Source organism: Trachurus trachurus (genome assembly GCF_905171665.1).
Source record: "Trachurus trachurus genome assembly, chromosome: 15".
NCBI classification, from domain to species: Eukaryota; Metazoa; Chordata; class Actinopteri; order Carangiformes; family Carangidae; genus Trachurus; species Trachurus trachurus.
The window spans coordinates 2,662,501-2,681,745 of NC_139906.1; the positions used below are offsets into that span (position 1 = coordinate 2,662,501).

General features: G+C 42.3%; 1 protein-coding gene across 2 annotated transcripts in view; it reads left to right on the top strand.

Annotated features, from left to right (window-relative positions):
* LOC310997906 (echinoderm microtubule-associated protein-like 6) overlaps window positions 1–19,245 on the top strand; it is a gene marked incomplete at both ends in the record, with an annotated part of 93,896 nt that overhangs the window by 20,430 nt on the left and 54,221 nt on the right. For both annotated transcript variants that reach the window (XM_083987741.1, XM_083987742.1), the window contains 7 exons: window positions 2,066–2,225; window positions 6,483–6,581; window positions 6,658–6,726; window positions 7,706–7,891; window positions 9,021–9,156; window positions 17,869–17,942; window positions 19,004–19,131. In XM_083987741.1, coding sequence (XP_083843867.1) covers window positions 2,066–2,225; window positions 6,483–6,581; window positions 6,658–6,726; window positions 7,706–7,891; window positions 9,021–9,156; window positions 17,869–17,942; window positions 19,004–19,131 — 852 coding nt within the window. The remainder of the gene's footprint in view (window positions 1–2,065; window positions 2,226–6,482; window positions 6,582–6,657; window positions 6,727–7,705; window positions 7,892–9,020; window positions 9,157–17,868; window positions 17,943–19,003; window positions 19,132–19,245) is intronic.

Genomic DNA, 19,245 nt, shown 5'->3' on the forward strand with positions numbered 1-19,245 from the left:
AAATGTTACATAACAGATTTGGTTGGCGTGCCCTCTATAGGCAAGGCAATTTTATTTGTATAGCCCATTTTTTACAAACAGTTTGTCTCAAAGGGCTTTACATCCCATCATAACAACATCCTCTGTCCTTAGACCCTCACATCCACTGAGGAAAAACTCCCTTTTAACAGGGAAAAATCAGAGAAACCTCAGGGTGAGCAACAGAGGAGGGATCCCTCACCCAGGACGGACAGACGGGACAGAGATGTTGTTACAGACAAGAAAACAGTTTATAACACAGAATGTGGGAAACATGGAAACATAGACAATTATATAATAAAAAACATAAAAAAATGTGAATATAATTTGAATATTTAACATTAGAAGCATTAGAAATAAGAATATGATCGAGGGGAGGACTGACAGCTCTACTCAGGTGCTGAGGTCAGGTGTCAGTGTGTGTGTGTGTGTGTGTGTGTGTGTGTGTTCTGACGTTTGACCTTGACTCCACAGTTGTTGTTGTGCTCAGTCCTTGGCTCGGGTGCCCTTGGCGATGCGGTCGTCATGGCAACCGCGGCAGCCAGCAGGCTCATTGGCTGGTGTGTGTGTGTGTGTGTGTGTGTGTGTGGAGCAGACAGCATCCCTGAGATCAATGAGGCTGACACACCTGTTCTATTTCTGTTCCATCTCATTGTTTCACTCCATGATTTACACACACACACTCACACACGCACACACACACACACACACACACACACACACGCACACACACGCACACACTTTCCGATGACTTCTCTCCTCCTCTACTTCCTGTCTCGGTCTCTACGGCGACAGACCGAGCAGGAGATGAGGACGGACGAAGACCTGTTAGTGTCACATCTGATTCTCATTGAGGGAAAGAGAGAAAAGCCACACACACACACACACACACACACACACACACATCAGGGATCATTACACCATCGACAGAGCGGAGAGGACAGAGTGTGTGTGTGTGTGTGTGTGTGTGTTGTTGATAATGATGCCATTAAGCAGAGTGTGTATTTATAGCGCTCTCTTTGTAAAGGAGAACACACACTGACCCTCAGAGATGAAGAGGAGGATGAGGAGGATGAGGAGGAAGAGGAGGATGAGGATGAGGAGGGGGAGAGATCAGGTTTATAAAAAGACCCGACACTCAACTCTTCTATGTGTGTTTATGTACAGATCAACACAAACGTCATCTTTCATCCTCACAACTAAGAAGCAACAAAAGATTCATGTGTGATCGCAAAACTCCTACGTTTCACTTTTAATTCTAATAAATGTTTATTTATATTTATTAAAGAAGCTGAAAAACTGTTTTATTTTCTTTTGATATGAATCATGTGACGACTCCCAAGATTTAAAGGGATAGTTCAACGTTTTGTCAAATTGGCCCATTGCCATAATCCCTATAGTCATAGCAGTAGGTTTGTTACCTTTAATTGTCGGTGCAAGCTGTTTTTAGAACGGCGGAGCAGAGCCGTGAGCTGCTCAGAGCTACGCTACGGAGGCTCATTATGGAATTTCTTGGTTTCCCTCATCAAACTCATCAAATACACAATCCAACAACTCCACAACGCTCTGGTGGACAAGTTGTGAGCTGCACATTCACCACGCTATGAGATAATAACACAACGTTACCACACAGAGTTGTTTTAGAGGGAAATACAGAGACTGTTGATGAAAAACTGTCCCTGAAGGCAACGTGCATCAGGGGTTTTGCATGAATTTCCCTCTACAACAACTCTGTGTGGTAACGTTGTGTTATTATCTCATAGCGTGGTGAATGTGCAGCTCACAACTTGTCCACCAGAGCGTTGTGGAGTTGTTGGATTGTGTATTTGATGAGTTTGATGAGGGAAACCAAGAAATCCCATAATGAGCCTCCGTAGCGTAGCTCTGAGCAGCTCACGGCTCTGCTCCGCCGTTCTAGAAAATAGCTTGCACCGACAATTAAAGGTAACGAACCTACTGCTATGACTATAGGGATTATGGCAATGGGCCAATTTGACAAACTGTTGAACTATCCCTTTAACTGGTGACTCTGTGCCCCCCCCCTCAGCTTGGCTCTGCACCCTGAGCGCTCCCTGGTGGCGACGGGTCAGGTGGGGAAGGACCCGTATGTGTGTGTGTGGGATTCCTTCACCGTCCAGACCGTCTCTCTGCTCCGCGAGGGACACACACACGGCATCGCCTGCCTCGCATTCAGCGCTGACGGACAGGTGAGACACACACACACACACACACACCCACACACACACACACACACACACACACACACACACACACACACACACAAACAAACACACACACAGTTAGGATGGTTATTCATGCATGGTGAGAGTGAGGGAGTTTCCTGTGTGTGTGTATCTCTGTGTGTGACCAACAGATGGTTTCTGTCATTAAAGAACACTCATGCATGATGATGATGATGTTTAATCATCACTTTGGCTCAGTAACTTCAACAAGCTGCAGAAGCAATGATGCACACACACAACTATACACAAAACAACACACATAACACAAGGTACGATACACACACACACACACACACACACACAGCTCTGCCTCACTACATCCAGTACTGTTAATGGGGCATTAGGGTGTTACAGAGAGTGTGTAAATATTAGGGTGTTCAGGAGACCTCATACCCCATCTTATATGTAAAATCCCAACTCTCTCCTGATTGTGTCCTCTTTCACACCTTTAAAGGAGAATTTTTTAACCCCTAAATCGTTGTCCTGATGGTCACCCAGTGTTGGTTGGAGCAAAAAACGCGACTAAAATTGATGCAGGCAAACCAGAGTTACCATGGCTACCCGGCGCTAGGGATAGCGACAACGCTAACCCATGGGGGCAATTCTTTCAACCACAATAAACACTCAGAAAACAATCAAATATCTATGGTACATGACTGGAATCCTAAGAGACACCACTGAACTCATGTAATAGAGTATAAACCAGTGGCGGCTGGTGCTAAAATAAATTGGGGGGGTGTCAGATAAATAAGATAAATAAAGAGCATTGCTAACTTCACATCCAGCCAGAGGGGTGTACTGCGAAGCCAGTTTAGTGGGTTAGTGAGGTATGTTGAGTCTAAAGCCGGGCTCTCCTGTACTACAAAGGTGGCTTCGCAGCACACCCCTCAGCTGAGTTTGGCCTGACACAGACGGGAGAAGCGTCGTCTCCGTCCACGGCCACTTGCCTGCTGCAGGATTTTTAAGTCAGGTTGCTCCGGTCCAAGCTCCTTTATCCTTTTTTTTTTTTTTTACTCCAGCGAACGCCTCGTGAAAGGATTATTTCATAAAGAAACAACTGATTTTTCTTTTGCTGCGGCCGCCATCGTCTCCTGTCTTGTTGTTGTTGTGTGTCTGCTCCGTGTGCACGCGGGTGCCTCTGTAACTGTTTGAGTGACAGGCACGTCGCCGCTGCCAGGAGAGTGACTTTGATTGACAGGTCAGGTATCATGAATCAATCCGACTGGATGAAAAAATGACCCAAACGCGCTGATTGGCCACGGGCGCAGAGAGCTGCGCCCGGAGGAGAATCTTGAAGTGACCAATTAGAGACAAGCATGAAGTCACATGGAAGCCAAAAGTTTAAGAGGCCACATACACACTCATTAGGCCGGCGCCCCTCGCTATTGAAATGTATAAAACAACCCAGAATAAACCCAATATGGAATGGAAAGGCTTACGAATTTCAAAGTAAAACCCATTGTATGAGTGAACACTGAACAGATATGGTAATTACTTTTTATTATGTTATTTATGTTTACTGTGTCTACACTTTCTTCCTGAAAAAATCCTGAAAAAGACATTACTATCCCATCACAGAGCGCCTGCTCTCCCCGACACAGAAACTAACACTTTGTCCTTGTTGTGATGATTTCTTTACTAAAATATACGGTATATGATATAAATATACACTATATGAGTTCAGTGGTGTCTCTAAGGATTCCAGTCATGTACCATAGATATTTGATTGTTTTCTGAGTGTTTGTTGTGGTTGAAAGAATTGCCCCCATGTGTTAGCGTTGTGGCTATACCTAGCACCGGGTAGCCATGGTAACTCTGGTTTGCCAACATCAATTTTAGTCGCGTTTTTTGCTCCAACCAACACTGGGTGACCATCAGCAGAATGATTTAGTGGTCAAAAATGACCGGAATTCTCCTTTAAAGGTGGGAAAAAGGACACAATCAGGAGAGAGTTGGGGTTTTACGTATAAGATGGGTATTATAGTGTTGGGTTATTGGGGTGTTACAGAGCTGGACAGGTTGTAAGAGTGTCAAGGCAAGTGTTAGGATAATAAGGTATTAATGTCAGACAGAGTATCAGGGTATTACAGAGAGTGTTGGGAGCATTAGGATGTTCAAGTGAGGAGGGAGAGAGTTATTTATTAGAAGTTTAAAAGGTGCTGATTAAACGCCTGTATGCCTGTCTTCAATATAATATAATTTGTATTATTTACAAGTAGTTCCTGTACTCAATAGACCATGATTCCTTGCAAATAGAACATGCGCAGAGCACAAATTAATGTTCCTTTCGATGGGGATATAGGCAGTCATTTTCAGGTTTTTAAAAACTGGAATATGAGCATATTTAGGTTTTACAAAAGGGTTATTGGTGTTAACATGGCTGTGCACAACCGGGTTATTGCTCATATTATTATGAAAGTGTTATTGACTGCATGTAAACGTAGTCACAGATGTTCCTGCCTCACTCTGTTCAGACATGGAGGTTTCTCCATTGGTCGCCTACAAAAACCTGAGTGTTATCCAATTCACTGCAGCTCTGAACTGAAATGAACTCACTCACCTCAGATTCTTTGGCTACAGAAGAAAAAAAAAAAAAAAGCCGAAGTTCATTTTTCCAAAATTGGCAATAAAAACCTCGCAGTTGTGTTTGGCGTCGGTGAAAGTTGACGGATGAGATGAAACCAGACTGAGCTGTGAAGCCGGTCCATAAATGATCAGTGCTGTTGCGTTGTTGGCAGTTTTTTTTTTTTTTCTTTTTTTTTGCCTCTGGCTTTGACTTTGTTTGCTGTGATTTAACGACTTGGAGTAAATCAGAGTAAACACAGAGTCAATAAAATAATCATAAATCCAACTTCATAATAAATCAGGTGCTCGGGCGTCGGCTGCAGCTGATTTCAAACATCCATCTCTCTGAAACCTCCTTCAGCCTCCGAGGTTTCTTCTAACTCTGAACCACGAGGAGGTGTGTGAGCTGTGGTCATCTCGTCTGTATCTGTGTTGATTTAAAACTACATATTGTGCTTCAGTTGTTGGAAATTGTCACTAATAAAAATGTGAGTGCGACAATATTCCCAGCCCAGAGCCCGGCTGTCATCTGACTATACTCAGCATCACAATTAATTAAATACAAAGCGATAAGAAGCAGTAAATCAGCACCGATGTGAAAAAAAAAGGACCTAAAGATAATTTAGAGCCTCTGACTGCTGCAGCACTGAGACATTATCAGATAAAAAACTGAGTTTAGAGAAGAGCGTTTTGAAATAATGATTAGTTAAAGAGATGGTTCAACATTTTGTCAAATTGGCCCATTGCCATAATCCCTATAGTCATAGCAGTAGGTTCGTTACCTTTATTTTTCGGTGCAAGCTATTTTTAGAACGGTGGAGCAGAGCCGTGAGCTGCTCAGAGCTACGCTAAGGAGGCTCATGGGATTTCTTGGTTTCCCTCATCAAACTCATCAAATACACAATCCAACAACTCCACAACGCTCTGGTGGACAAGTTGTGAGCTGCACATTCACCACGCTATGAGATAATAACACAACGTTACCACACAGAGTTGTTTTAGAGGGAAATACAGAGACTGTTGATGAAAAACTGTCCCTGAAGGCAACACGCATCAGCGGTTTTGCATGAATTTCCCTCTAAAACAACTCTGTGTGGTAACGTTGTGTTATTATCTCATAGCGTGGTGAATGTGCAGCTCACAACTTGTCCACCAGAGCGTTGTGGAGTTGTTGGATTGTGTATTTGATGAGTTTGATGAGGGAAACCAAGAAATCCCATAATGAGCCTCCGTAGCATATAGCTCTGAGCAGCTCACGGCTCTGCTCCGCCGTTCTAAAAACAGCTTGCACCGACAATTAAAGGTAACGAACCTACTGCTATGACTATAGGGATTATAGCAATGAGCCAATTTGCCAAAAATGTTGAACTATCCCTTTAAAGAAATAAAAACGAGTTTCAATAAAATCATTTTCGTCAGTGTGAAAATAAGATAAGATGATATCGATCCGCAGGATGTTGGTTTATGCAAGAGATGCAACACAGGAATTAATTGTGAATTGTGTGTGTGTGTGTGTGTGTAGCTGCCTCTTTCTGTATCTTCAGCTGCTGAGCTTAAGAAATTGGAAAACACTCGTTTTCTATTCAAGTTTTTAATTAGTTTTTTTTTTCGTTTGGATTTATAACTCTCCTTCTCCCTCTCTTTCTCTCTCTGTAGCGTTTAGCCTCGGTCGGCCTGGATGCCAAGAACACAGTGTGTATCTGGGAATGGAAGAGAGGGAAGATCCTGGCTACAGCCACCGGACACTCAGACAGGGTGTGTGTGTGTTTGTGTGTGTGTGTGAGAGAGAGATTGTGCATGTGTGTGTGCTAACTTCTCTTCTGTACTCCAGATCTTCGACATCTGCTGGGATCCGTTTCTGCAAAACCGTCTGGTGAGCTGTGGAGTCAAACACATCAAGGTACAGTAACACACATCCACACACACACACACACACTCACAAAATGAGAGATGATTTTCTGATGATGATAATAGCCTATGATGTTTGGATGAACAGCTGTCGAAAAAAAAATTGAAATTCAAAGAGAGGAAGAGATGAACTACAACTCCCATGGTGCATTTCACCAACACGTGGCTTCAGTTTCTGCCGAGTGCTCCGCTCACTGAAGAGAGCTGAACCTTCAGTAGTTCACTTCCTGACTTTGACTCAGTTTAGAGTTTACAGAGTTCAGTTGCCATGGTGATTGGGTGTTTGTTATGAATCTGCACAAGAGGCTCATGGGAAATGTAGGATATGAATGTGTATGTTATCAATCAAACAGAAAGAAAAAATAAACTTATTCTTCTCAGAAATTAGGGTTGGAATTAGGGATGTCACGATTACATATTTTCTTGGTACGATTATTGTCAGAGAAATAATCACGGTACTACGATTATCACGATTATTATGCATTAATTCATTTCACAACACTATGAACGTGCAAAACCAAATATAGTCAAAATATAATTACATTAGCCTACTCATTATATATAAATATTTCAAGTATCTAATAATATATATATACCAATTCTTAATCCCCAGGGGAAATGTTTGAAATATTCAGGTCATAAATTGTTATCTATACCAAATGTTTGTGTTTATTTTAATCGTTTTTGGTTTTGTTTTGCTTTTTTTAATTAAAAATGACAGGCTAACATTTAAATTCCCACCAATTCAATGTTACGTTAGTTAAATGGACCAGTATCTGTGCATTTACCTTTATTTTTGCGCACATCTGCCAACATAAAATTTTTGTGAAAGTAACGGTATTTAGGAATCTTTACAATTAATTAATTGTGGCGTTTCATACCACAATTAATTGTGAAAAAATAAATAATCGTGACATCCCCAGTTGGAATAATAAAACCAGAGCTTTCATTGTCCATTTCATTGTCCGTAGTTCTGGTCTCTGTGTGGAAACTCCCTCACTCCGAAGCGGGGCATCTTCGGGAAGACGGGCGACCTGCAGACCATCCTGTGTGTGGCGTCGGCGAAAGACGACCTCACCTACTCTGGGGCCCTCAACGGGGACATTTATGTCTGGAAGGGACTCAACCTGATCCGGACGGTCCAGGCCGCCCACGGGGTGAGTGGAAACCCAAATGGGTCTTAACTCATCTCCATTACACCGCATCTGACTTCATGTAAATTAATAACATGAACAGAATACAAATTGAAAAACTGTGGAAAATTTCCCATTGGAATGAATAGAAGGAGGTGGAAAAAAAGATAAATTATTGAACTTTTTCAAACGTCTACTACTCCGGCATACTTTCATCTAGAGGCTCCATTCAAACTTTGAAATGTAGACACAGGTCTCGTCTATTGATGTGCTTTTCCACGTTTCTATAGGTTTTATAGTTTTTGAACGATCACTGTTCAATGACCATGATCGTTTTTGGAGAAATGTTGAGATTATAATGGGTGTGTATTGTGTAGAATGTTCGGGCTTGAGTGGGAGAAGTTTCCTGAAACTGAATGATATTTTCATCTTTCCACACTGCTCCCGGCTACACATTACACTCTACACACATGATTTTTTCCACAGTCGTAGACAAACTTGTCTTCTCTCTAACAATGTGCTCAACAAAGCAGAGAGACTAACAGAATTTAAACTGTGAGCCTGTGAGTGCAGCCAGGTCTCTCCCTTCTCCCCATTGACTCCAATACAAAGACTTTCTGAGAGAAGCAGAAGGGACTCCTGTTTTTAACTTGCAACTGTTTCCAAAATATTTACTGTAGAAACATCAAAATCATATCAAAGCGTTCAGGAAGTCCAGGGAATTTCCAGTTGGCTGCTTCAAATTTATTAGCTTTGAAAAGCACAGGGTGGAGTTCAATGATGAAACCCCACCAGACGTTCACTAAACACCTGGTGATGATCGTCTCACCTGATTTGCAGCAGATGTTGGTGTCTACCAACTTTTTAATGGCAGAAGTAACGACAAAACAGCTTTTTAATGCACAAATAAAATATTGATACAAAACATAAATATTTGAGCAGGATGGGGTGGAGAAGGAAAAAGGAACAAACGGCTGAAACTTCAAATGAGCTGCAGTGAAATCCTTCAAACTAAACATCAAACAAACAAATAAACCAACTTTCAACCCTGTGGGGGACAACAACAGCCACACGATTTATCTTTTATATTTTCCTTTACTAATTTAGAGTAATGAATATTTGTGTCTCTCTCTCTCTCTGTGTGTGTGTGTAGGCTGGTATCTTCAGCATGTATGCCTGTGAGGAGGGTTTTGCCACCGGTGGCAGAGACGGCTGCATCCGACTGTGGGACGTCGACTTCAAACCGATCACCAAGATCGACCTGCGAGAGGCCGAGCAGGGATACAAAAGTAAGATGGAGGTTGGGCAAACGCCAGAATCACTGTGCATAGTACTACAGAGTGTGTACGGCGCACAAAGGTGTGGTCGTCACTAGTCGTGGTAGAACAATAAGGTCAAACTGAGTCTGGCCGACAGAGGAGGTATTTTGTTTTGCCCGCGCTTAGCTTAGCTTAGCTTACCTGTGTCTGTTCTCTACCCTGACATCACCGTGGGGGATTTAATGCTGCGTTTCAATTACCTCAATTTCAAAGCTGGAAATGATGGCACATCCGAGTCGACAACATTCCTGTTACGAATTGGCAGTTGGCAAGTTTGAAAAGCAAACCTTTGTTTAGTTATTGTTGTTATTAGCATTGTTAGCTAATGCCAGCCGGAGTTTGCACATAACATGTCTACAGGTAGAAGTTGCACAATAGTGTCGCTATGACTGATTTGAAGACACAAAAAGACTATGTGGCTGATAAACAGTGTGACGTTCATACAGTAATGATGTAGGAGAGCAGCCATCTCATCATTTTGAGCTGTAGATTTCCAGAGTTTCCGAGTTGGAGATCAGACTTCTGGGGATGTTTCATGGGAACTCAGAAAATCCCACTTCCAAATTCCAGCGGAAGCACAAGACTCTTGGTTTTAACAGTTGTGTCATTGGCTGGTGACGGAGCTACTGTATGCTCTTTGCCCTTTTTCCACCAATTAAAATAGTTCCCAAGTGTCTTAAAGTGTCACAAAGACATTGATTTACCTGTATCTGTACTCACAGCTGGGGGCTTATGCAAATTCATAAACTAATGACATCATTCAGTACATTTACATGACACTTGGAAAAAAACAAATTATTTCCTTAATCCGACTATAACTGGACAACTTAAGTGCATGTAAACGCGTTAGTCCAACTAATATCAGAGTTCTCTAACTCTGACTGAAGCCAGATAATGCGGTTGGAAATCGACCTTCTTCAGCACGTAAACGCCTTAATCGTACTGAAACTGGACAATGCATACATGTGTTCATGCTCCACAACAGATGAGACGGCACAAAGTGGAGAAGAGAAGCCGCCCAAACCCGGCCAAGTAAAGAAAAAAAAGAAACAGTGTCAGCGCCGATTCAGTTCATTTCATCCTATGCGCCCAGCGGGACGATGTGTTTTATTAAAAAAAAAAAAAAACAGACAGAGAGAGAGAGAGAGGAAGCCCGTGGACCGTCATTTGTCTCCTATTCTCAGCCTGAACGCGGCCCTGACCGGCGTCTGGTTGGGGACTGTAGTTGAGAATTCATTAAGTTTATTAAGTTTTTTATATTCAGTTTTGTACTTGGGGACAGAAAAGTCAACAGGACGGAGCCGTATTAACCTGCTGAAACGACGCATATCGCCGCCTGAGGAGGCAGACACCGCCAGTTACTTGATTTTCTCTGTTGCATCATGTAAACTGGGGCAAGGACAGAAGTCTGATTAGATGCCAAAATCAAATTTTGAGCATAGCTCGATGAAGCTGTTCATGCACTGCAAAAATTCGAAATCTTACCAAGAATATTTGTCTTATTTCTAGTCATGTCATTTCTAGTCAAAATAAATCTAATTCTACTTAAAATAAGACTCATCACATTTAAAAAGTAACTTGTTTTTAGACACTTTTTAATTTTTTCAAGCAAATTTTCCACTTTAAATAAGCAGAAAAATCTGACAGTCGAGCAAGTTTTTCTTTCTTATTACAAGCACAAAAAACTTGTTTTCACTGACAGATTTTTCCACTTATTTCAAGTGAAAATGAGTTTGAAACAAGTGAAAATGATCTAAAAACAAGTTCATTTTTAGGTGATAAGTCTTATTTTAAGTGGAAAGAGATTAGTTTTGACTAGAAATGAAACATTTTGACAAGAAATAAGACAAATATTCTTGGAAAGGTTTTGAGTTTTTGCAGTGTGTTAAATGTACTGATGGTCAGACAACTGAGGGAACAGCTGGTAAAACCACATGGACTTCAACCTAGGGAACCTGAAAATTACAGATTGTTTTGTCAATTCTCACATTTTGGGGCCGGAAGACAAGACAGACACCCAAATATATGATAAAGAGCCTTCAAAAAGTGGTATTTCCAGAATATGTCCCCCTTTAACAAACTAACTGCATTTACACCCAGTGGAAACGGGGTCTAAAGTGATTTAATCGGAAGCTGTGTTGAACTTCATGATGACATCTATTGTGTGTGAGACCTTTAAACCAGAGCAGTTCTGTTCGGTTAATGAGAGCTGTGGCCTTTACGTGTCCAGGTCCTATTGGGTTTTTCCTCACCCCTCATTCAACCTGAATAACCTCACCGAGGCTGAATATCACGCAATCAGTCGCCTACAGCTGAACTCCTCTCTCCTGGAGAATCAGGAGGAGGAGATAGGTCTTCTCTGTCAGAGCTAACTCTCTTTTTTTTTAAGTAGAAACTAAAATCCTTCACCTCCATCTCAGTTCCCTCTGAAGATATCTCTGATCGTCACTTTCTCTCTTTGGCGGGAGACGGGAATGACCTGAATTCCTCAAGTTCTTGTCCCCGACAGCGTGTGAGGAGAAGTTTTTTGGGTAATGAGGGGAGCCGAGGTGTGAAAGTTTGTCTTCAGCCGGAGAAAAGCACTGACCTGATTTCGTATAAAAACCCAGAAGTGGTGAACATTTGAACGTCTCCTCTGCTTTTCATTCTTCAAATGCCAACCCCCCCCCCCCCCCCCCTCCATCCGCTCCCAGCAGGAGATGGAGGATGGAGGTGCCGGGGGGGTGAAGCATAAGATAAACCCCCTGGCTGCGTTTTTCATGTCTCCTCTCTGGAGAATTTCTAAGGAGAAAGTTAGAAAAGAGAAAGTGAATTCAGGTGAAGGTTTAGTGATCTCTGATCCCAGCCAGAGTTGAGAATAATGTTATTTTTGGAGACGGTGGTGGTTTTTAAAGGGATAGTTCACCCAAAATTCAAGAGTACTCTGTGCCTTCTCGGAGTTACGGGGGGGTCCGCGCAGCAGTATTTGTCCATATAATGGTTGTGAATGGGCCTCACTTTTCTTCGTCCAAAAAGACACACCAAAAAACATCCAAATACCTCCATGCTGCTCGTTTGTAATGTCCCTCTTGTATTGAAGCCCCGACATGAGAAATTGTTCCGAAAAAAATTAAATAAGTCTATATTCTAAGCTTGTTTGTAGCGGAAGCTCCCAGTGTCTCAGTTCACTACTCTTCCTGTGTCAGTGCAAATCTCGCGTGAATTGCACTGACCGGCGGAACAATTTCTCATGTCGGGGCTTCAATACAAGAGGGACATTACAGACGAGCACTATGGAGGTATTTGGATGTTTTTTTGGTGTGTCTTTTTGGACGAACAAAAGTGAGGCCCATTCACAACCATTATATGGACAAATACTGTTGCACGGAGCCCCCCGTAACTCAGAGAAGTCATGGAGGACTCTGAAAATTCTCCCAGCCCTTAGTCCACATGATGGGGAGTAGATAATGAGTGAAATTTGAATTTTGGGTGAACTATCCCTTTAAGCTATGGACACCGAGGGGCCGACAGAGGTTTACTTTACTATGTCTTTAATATCATGCATAACAATTTCTGCTCACACTGTCTTGTGCTGTCTTATAACAGAGCGCCGTTGTCTAGCGGATGTGTTCACTGTCTCGGGTTAAAAAAAAAAGAAGAAAATAAACACTTTTAAAAAGCTGCCGTTGGTGAAGAATCCCCTTGAAGCTGAACATTAAAAATCTTAACGTGATGATGAGGTGAACGGAGGCGGTTCAGGTTCAGATTTTCCTCCCGGCGGCTGTTAACACTTGTGAGACGACACATCAGAGATTCCTCTCTCTCTCTCTCTATCTCTTTCTCTCTCTCCGCTGTGAAACTCTTAACCAATTATTTCCAATTTGCTTCATAAACTGCTGTGTGTCTGCTCTGCGGCTGCTGTGGCTGGTGAAGCTCCAGGGAGGAGTTTCTTCTAACACAGTTACAGGGAACATGGAGGGCTGAGTCACGGCAGCAGACGCTCTAATTGGCCGACGCGGCGCCGCTGAACAGCTCCGCTAATTAGCTTTCACATTCTGGGGAACAGGAGTTTGAAGTGGAGGCAGTGAAAACAAAAAGATTAATCTGTCCTCACACATCTGGTATCTGTGTGTGTGTGTGTGTGTGTGCGCGCGTGTGTGCATGTACACATCTGACTTCTCCATCTAGTTGTTGAGATAATAAGACAGGGATATTTTCACTGTGATTATAGAATAATTGTTTTCGAGAAAACAAACACAGCAGCAGCTGAAAGGTCACAGTTTGCCTCCATGTTTTTTTTTCTTTCTTCTCCTTCTTCTTTCTCAGTGTTTCATTTTGAAGGGCTGATCCATGAGAAGATCTAAAAACCACCTCAGTGTAGTTTTCCATCTCCTCTCTCTCTCAGCTTCTCTCTGGAGCTCTTGTAACAACAGGTCAGTGTCAGCCAATCAGAAGAGAGGAGGAGGCTCTGAGCCTCTCTTCTGATTGGCTGACTGTTTTCTAAAGTGATCCAATAAAAAAATAGAGCAGATTTCAGAATAAAAGACTCAGAGAAACCAAATCCTGCAAGTGGTTTTTGTTGGATGGATGGTGGGTCCAGTACAGGTGGTGAGGGGGCGGGGCTGAGTTGTGACATCACAAAGTGACAGGAAGTCCTGACGGCTGGTTTTAAGGCTCAGTTTCTGAATACAGGCTGTGTGCATTTCTCTGTGGACTGAGGCTTTGATACTTTCACAGTATTAATATAGAACCTAGAGCTGCTTTATAATCACACTACACATGGACATCTACCTTTATACTGTATGGAGCTTTAACACAAACATCTACCTTTATACTGTATGGAGCTTTAATACAAACATCTACCTTTATACTGTATGGAGCTTTAACACAAACATCTACCTTTATACTGTATGGAGCTTTAACACAAACATCTACCTTTATACTGTATGGAGCTTTAACACAAACATCTACCTTTATACTGTATGGAGCTTTAACACAAACATCTACCTTTATACTGTATGGAGCTTTAATACAAACATCTACCTTTATACTGTATGGAGCTTTAACACAAACATCTACCTTTATACTGTATGGAGCTTCCATCGGTGTGTCCTCTGTTGTCGACCTGGCTGTGTCTGACCATTACTGTGTGTTTTTTAGCATCACCAGTTTTAACCGAGAGGAGGCCCCAGTGAGAACAGTGAGGAGGCGCTATCTTACTTCTGAAGTGGCTGCAAATTTTATGGAGATTTTACAGAGCACTCCTGCTGAAATTTTACCTGCACCTTGTGATTTTATTGTTGATAATTTTAACAGTAGACTGAAGTCAACTCTGGACTCAGTAGCTCCACTTTTAACTAAAACAGTAAAAAGAAAACCAACACCCCCGTGGAGAAAAAACAATGAAATCAATGAACTGAAAAGAAAATGCAGGAGTGCCGAGAGAAGATGGAGGAAAAGTAAACTGACAATTCATTACGAGATTTTATGTCAACAACTCAAAACTTACAATAATGCAGTCAAAAAGGCACGAATTTCCCATTTCTCACAACTCATCACCATTAATAAAAACAACCCCCGGTTCCTCTTCTCCACTTTTAATGTTTTAACAGGTGCTAATTCTAATAACGTTTTTAAGACACCAACAGACGATCTTTGTGAGAACTTTGCAGACCACTTCAGAACCAAAATCAAGGACATCAGATCCTGCCTTTTATCCCATCAAGTTTTATCTGTTGACACTGAACTGTTGTCCTTGCCTGAGGAAACACTGGAGAGTTTTGCCCTGGTTGATGCAAGGACGCTTGGTCGAGTTTTCTCCCAAGTAAACCCAACAACCTGCCTTTTAGATCCCATTCCCACATCACTCTTAAAATCGTTTTATGGATTCTTCGAGGAACAGTTTTTAAACATCATGAATTGCTCTCTTCAGACGGGTGTCTTCCCCACCGCCTTTAAAACAGCGGTGGTGAAGCCCCTTCTGAAGAAGAGCAATTTAGATCCAAGTGTTCTTAATAACTACCGACCTGTATCCAACTTACCATTTTTAAGTAAAGTTTTAGAAAAACTGGTTTTTAACCAAGTTAATGACTTTTTAAACAGAAAGAACATTTCAGAAAAGCATCAGTCTGGTTTTAGGAAATACCACAGTACCGAGACAGCACTTTTAAAGATTTTAAACGACATCAGGTGGAATTTGGATAACAAAAAGCTCACAGTGTTGGTTCTACTGGATCTAAGCGCCGCTTTTGATACAGTAGACCATCACATTTTATTAAATAGGCTTAGACACCTGGTGGGCCTCTCTGGTACTGTTTTTAACTGGTTTTGTTCTTATCTCACAGACCGATGCTTTTATGTAAGTATGGATACATGTTCCTCGGAAATCCATGAAATTGGATGTGGGGTTCCCCAAGGGTCAATTTTAGGTCCTCTTCTTTTTAATCTGTACATGCTGCCCCTTGGGGACGTCATCAGGAGGCACGGCATCAGCTTCCATAGTTATGCTGACGATACGCAACTGTACATCGCCGTGTCTCCTGATGACACAGGGCCAATTGATGCCCTTTTTAACTGCATTTTAGACATCAAGTCATGGATGGCAGTGAATTTCCTACAGCTCAACCAGGACAAAACTGAGGTTTTAGTCATTGGTCCTGAAGGCCAGAGAGAGAAACTTTTACCAAAACTACAGGATCTTAAACCAACACAGTCAGTAAAAAATCTGGGCGTGATTTTTGACTCTGAGCTGAATTTTCTTCCACATATCAAAAATATGACAAAAATAGGTTTTTATCATCTTAAAAACATAGCCAGAGTCCGCCCGTTTCTCTCTCAGGCCAGTACGGAGGTGCTGATGCATGCTTTTATCACCTGTCGATTAGATTATTGCAATGCCCTGCTCTCTGGTCTTCCCAAAAAGAGTATTTTTAATCTCCAATTATTACAAAACTCAGCCGCACGAGTGCTGACGAGGACCAGAGGGCGGGAGCATATTACGCCAGTTTTAGAGTCGCTGCATTGGCTCCCCGTACGCTTCAGGATCGATTTTAAGGTTCTTTTAATAGTTTTTAAATGTCTTAACGGCCTTGCGCCCTCTTATTTATCTGACCTGCTTTTACCATATCAACCCTCGCGGAGCCTGAGGTCCTCCGGCACCGGCCTTTTATCCATACCAAAACCCAGAACCAAAACCCATGGTGAGGCGGCATTTAGCTATTATGGCCCCCACCTGTGGAACAGCCTGCCGGAGAGCCTCAGGACCGCAGAGACAGTTGATATTTTTAAGGGAAGGTTAAAAACACACCTTTTTAGTCAGGCTTTTAACTAGATCTTAAATTCTTCTTATGGTTCTATCTTATTTTTCTGCTTCTATCTTGCTTTTAAAGATGTTATTAACCTTAAATAATTTTACTTGTTTTACTTATTTTATTTATTATCTTACATATTTTTATCTTTTTAAACTGTTTATTCTATTAACTAATTTTTTCAATGTTTTTATCCTATCTTATGTTTTTAGTTTTTAGCTTTAACTCCAGTGTTTCCTCAGGGGGGTCTTCCACGCTGGGAGCTGTGTCTGGGCTGCTGCTGGGGGCGCTGTCCCTGGGTCCCTTCGGCTCGGCTGGCTGTGGTCTGTCGAGGTCGGGGGGCCTGGGCGCTGGTGCCCCCTGTGGCACGGCCTGCCACTCCTCCCAGTGTGGACGGCCCCAAAGATAGCGCTTCCTCAATCCTCAGTGTCATGCCATGTCTCCCTAGTGTCAGTAGTGAGAGAGAGTGTGTGTGTGTGTGTGTGTGTGTGTGTGTGTGTGTGTGTGCAGTATGGGGTGTGGGAGGGAGGGGTTTTTACTTGTAATTTGTTTTTCTGTTTCTATTTTTCTGTGTGTAAAGCACTTTGTGTTGCATTCCCATGTATGAAAGGTGCTCTATAAATAAAGATTGATTTGAAAGATTGATTTGAATACAAACATCTGCCTTTATACTGTATGGAGCTTTAACACAAACATCTGCCTTTATACTGTATGGAGCTTTAACACAAACATCTACCTTTATTTTGAAGGAGCTTTAACACAAACATCTACCTTTATTTTGAAGGAGCTTTAATACAAACATCTACCTTTATTATCCTCCTCCTCCAGCCTGTGAAGCTCATTAGGTCGATGACCCACAGCGAAGAAGTTTCCAGCTCATTAACTGGAATCAATCGATCAGAAACACGTCCTCATCAATACTCATCCATCATCAGTCTCTGGTTTCCTTTTCTCACTGTCTTAATCTCCCACTCTCTCTCTTTTCTTTCCTCCCGATCTCATTCATTTTTCAAACTCATTTTCATTTTCCATTCCTCTTCCACATTTCATTTTCTTCTCTTTAGTAAAAATAACACATTTTATTTTATTTATATGTGCCTTTCAACTCAGCCAAGGACACTTCACAATGGAGATGAAATTATACATTAAATAAAATACAAAGGCAGCAAACATCAAAGCTGCTCGAGAAGAAAAACAACATGTGAATATGTTACAGTATTTATGTTTTGCATGCGTCTTTGTCCTCTTTTTTTTTAAATGTATATCTATGAACAGCTGCACTTGGTCTTTGTTGCAGCTTCTCTTGGTTCTGCAGATACACAGTGTGTTTATATTTATAATATTTTATATACATGTACCTACTACATCCTCTATCTTCCTCCTCTTCCTCCTCCAGGTCTGTCTATTCGCAGCGTCTGCTGGCGAGCCGACCGCATCCTGGCGGGAACCCAGGACAGCGAGATCTTTGAGGTGAGGAAGAAGAAGAACGACTGGAAACCAGAACTCTGTGCTGCTTCTCTTTTCTTTCTGCTTTAGTTTGGTCCAGTAAGCCCCTCCCCCCTCCACTGGACGCTGGCTCACACAAACACCCAAGTCACTTCAGCCAATCGTATTAGTCTCTGCTTTAATTCGTATGGTACAACAGAGTATTAGACTTCGAGAATAAAGTCTTAATATTTAAACCTGTTGTTTTAGAGGAGGAAAGTTGTTCAAATGAGGCCGTGGAGCATTTTGTGAAGTTGTTCACGAACAAGGAGATACTTAAAGGAATAGTTCATGAAAAAATGAAATTCAGTCAACCAAAACTTTATATGAGAGTAATAGGGCCCGACACAAAAACGTCCATAAAACTACACAAAAACCATTCAATATTCCTCCACATTGCTCGTCCACTGCAATCCAAGTGTCCTGAAGGGAGATAGTCCAGAGTTTACTGGAAACTACCTCATTTAGGACATTTTTACAGCCTAAACAGTCCTGGATTGAATTTGCCTGGGGTGCGCTCTCGCGTTCACGCCATGCACACGGACGTGACCGGATTTGCCTAAATGAGGTTGTTTCCAGTAAACTCTGGACTATCTCCCTTCAGGACACTTGGATTGCAGTGGACGAGCAGTGTGGAGGAATATTAAATGGTTGTTGTGTAGTTTTATGGACGTTTCTGTGTCGGGCCCTATTATTACTCTCATATAAAGTTTTGGTTGGACTATGAACCGGCCTCCTGGGTCTCCAGATGAACTTTGAGGAATAAAAAACTACTCCGGAGTATTCATCAGCATGAGGGGGAGGCACTAATAATGACTGAATTTCATTTTTTGGTCAACTATTCCTTTAATCTTTTGGCTCATAAGTCAAATCAGGACTTTGAAAAGAATAATGCAAGAAAATGCATCGACTGTGTGTTGGACTCTTTTATTCTCATACATTTATGACTTTATCCTCATAAAACTATGACTTTTTTGTGTGTGTGTGTGTGTGTGTGTGTGTGTGTGTGTGTGTGTGTGTGTGTGTGTGTGTGTGTGTGTGTGCAGGTGATGGTGAGGGACCGGGACAAGCCGCTGCTCATCATGCAGGGACACAGCGAGGGCGAGCTCTGGGCGCTGGACGTTCACCCCAAGAAGCCCCTGGCGGTCACCGGCAGCGACGACCGCTCCGTCAGGTGAGTGGAGCTGCAGGGGTTAACGGAGGGGTCTCCTGGGCGCCGCTGCAGGGGCCGGAGGAGAGACGTCTGGATGCTTGAGTCAGTGCTGCATCGACTGCAGCGTGGTCGGTG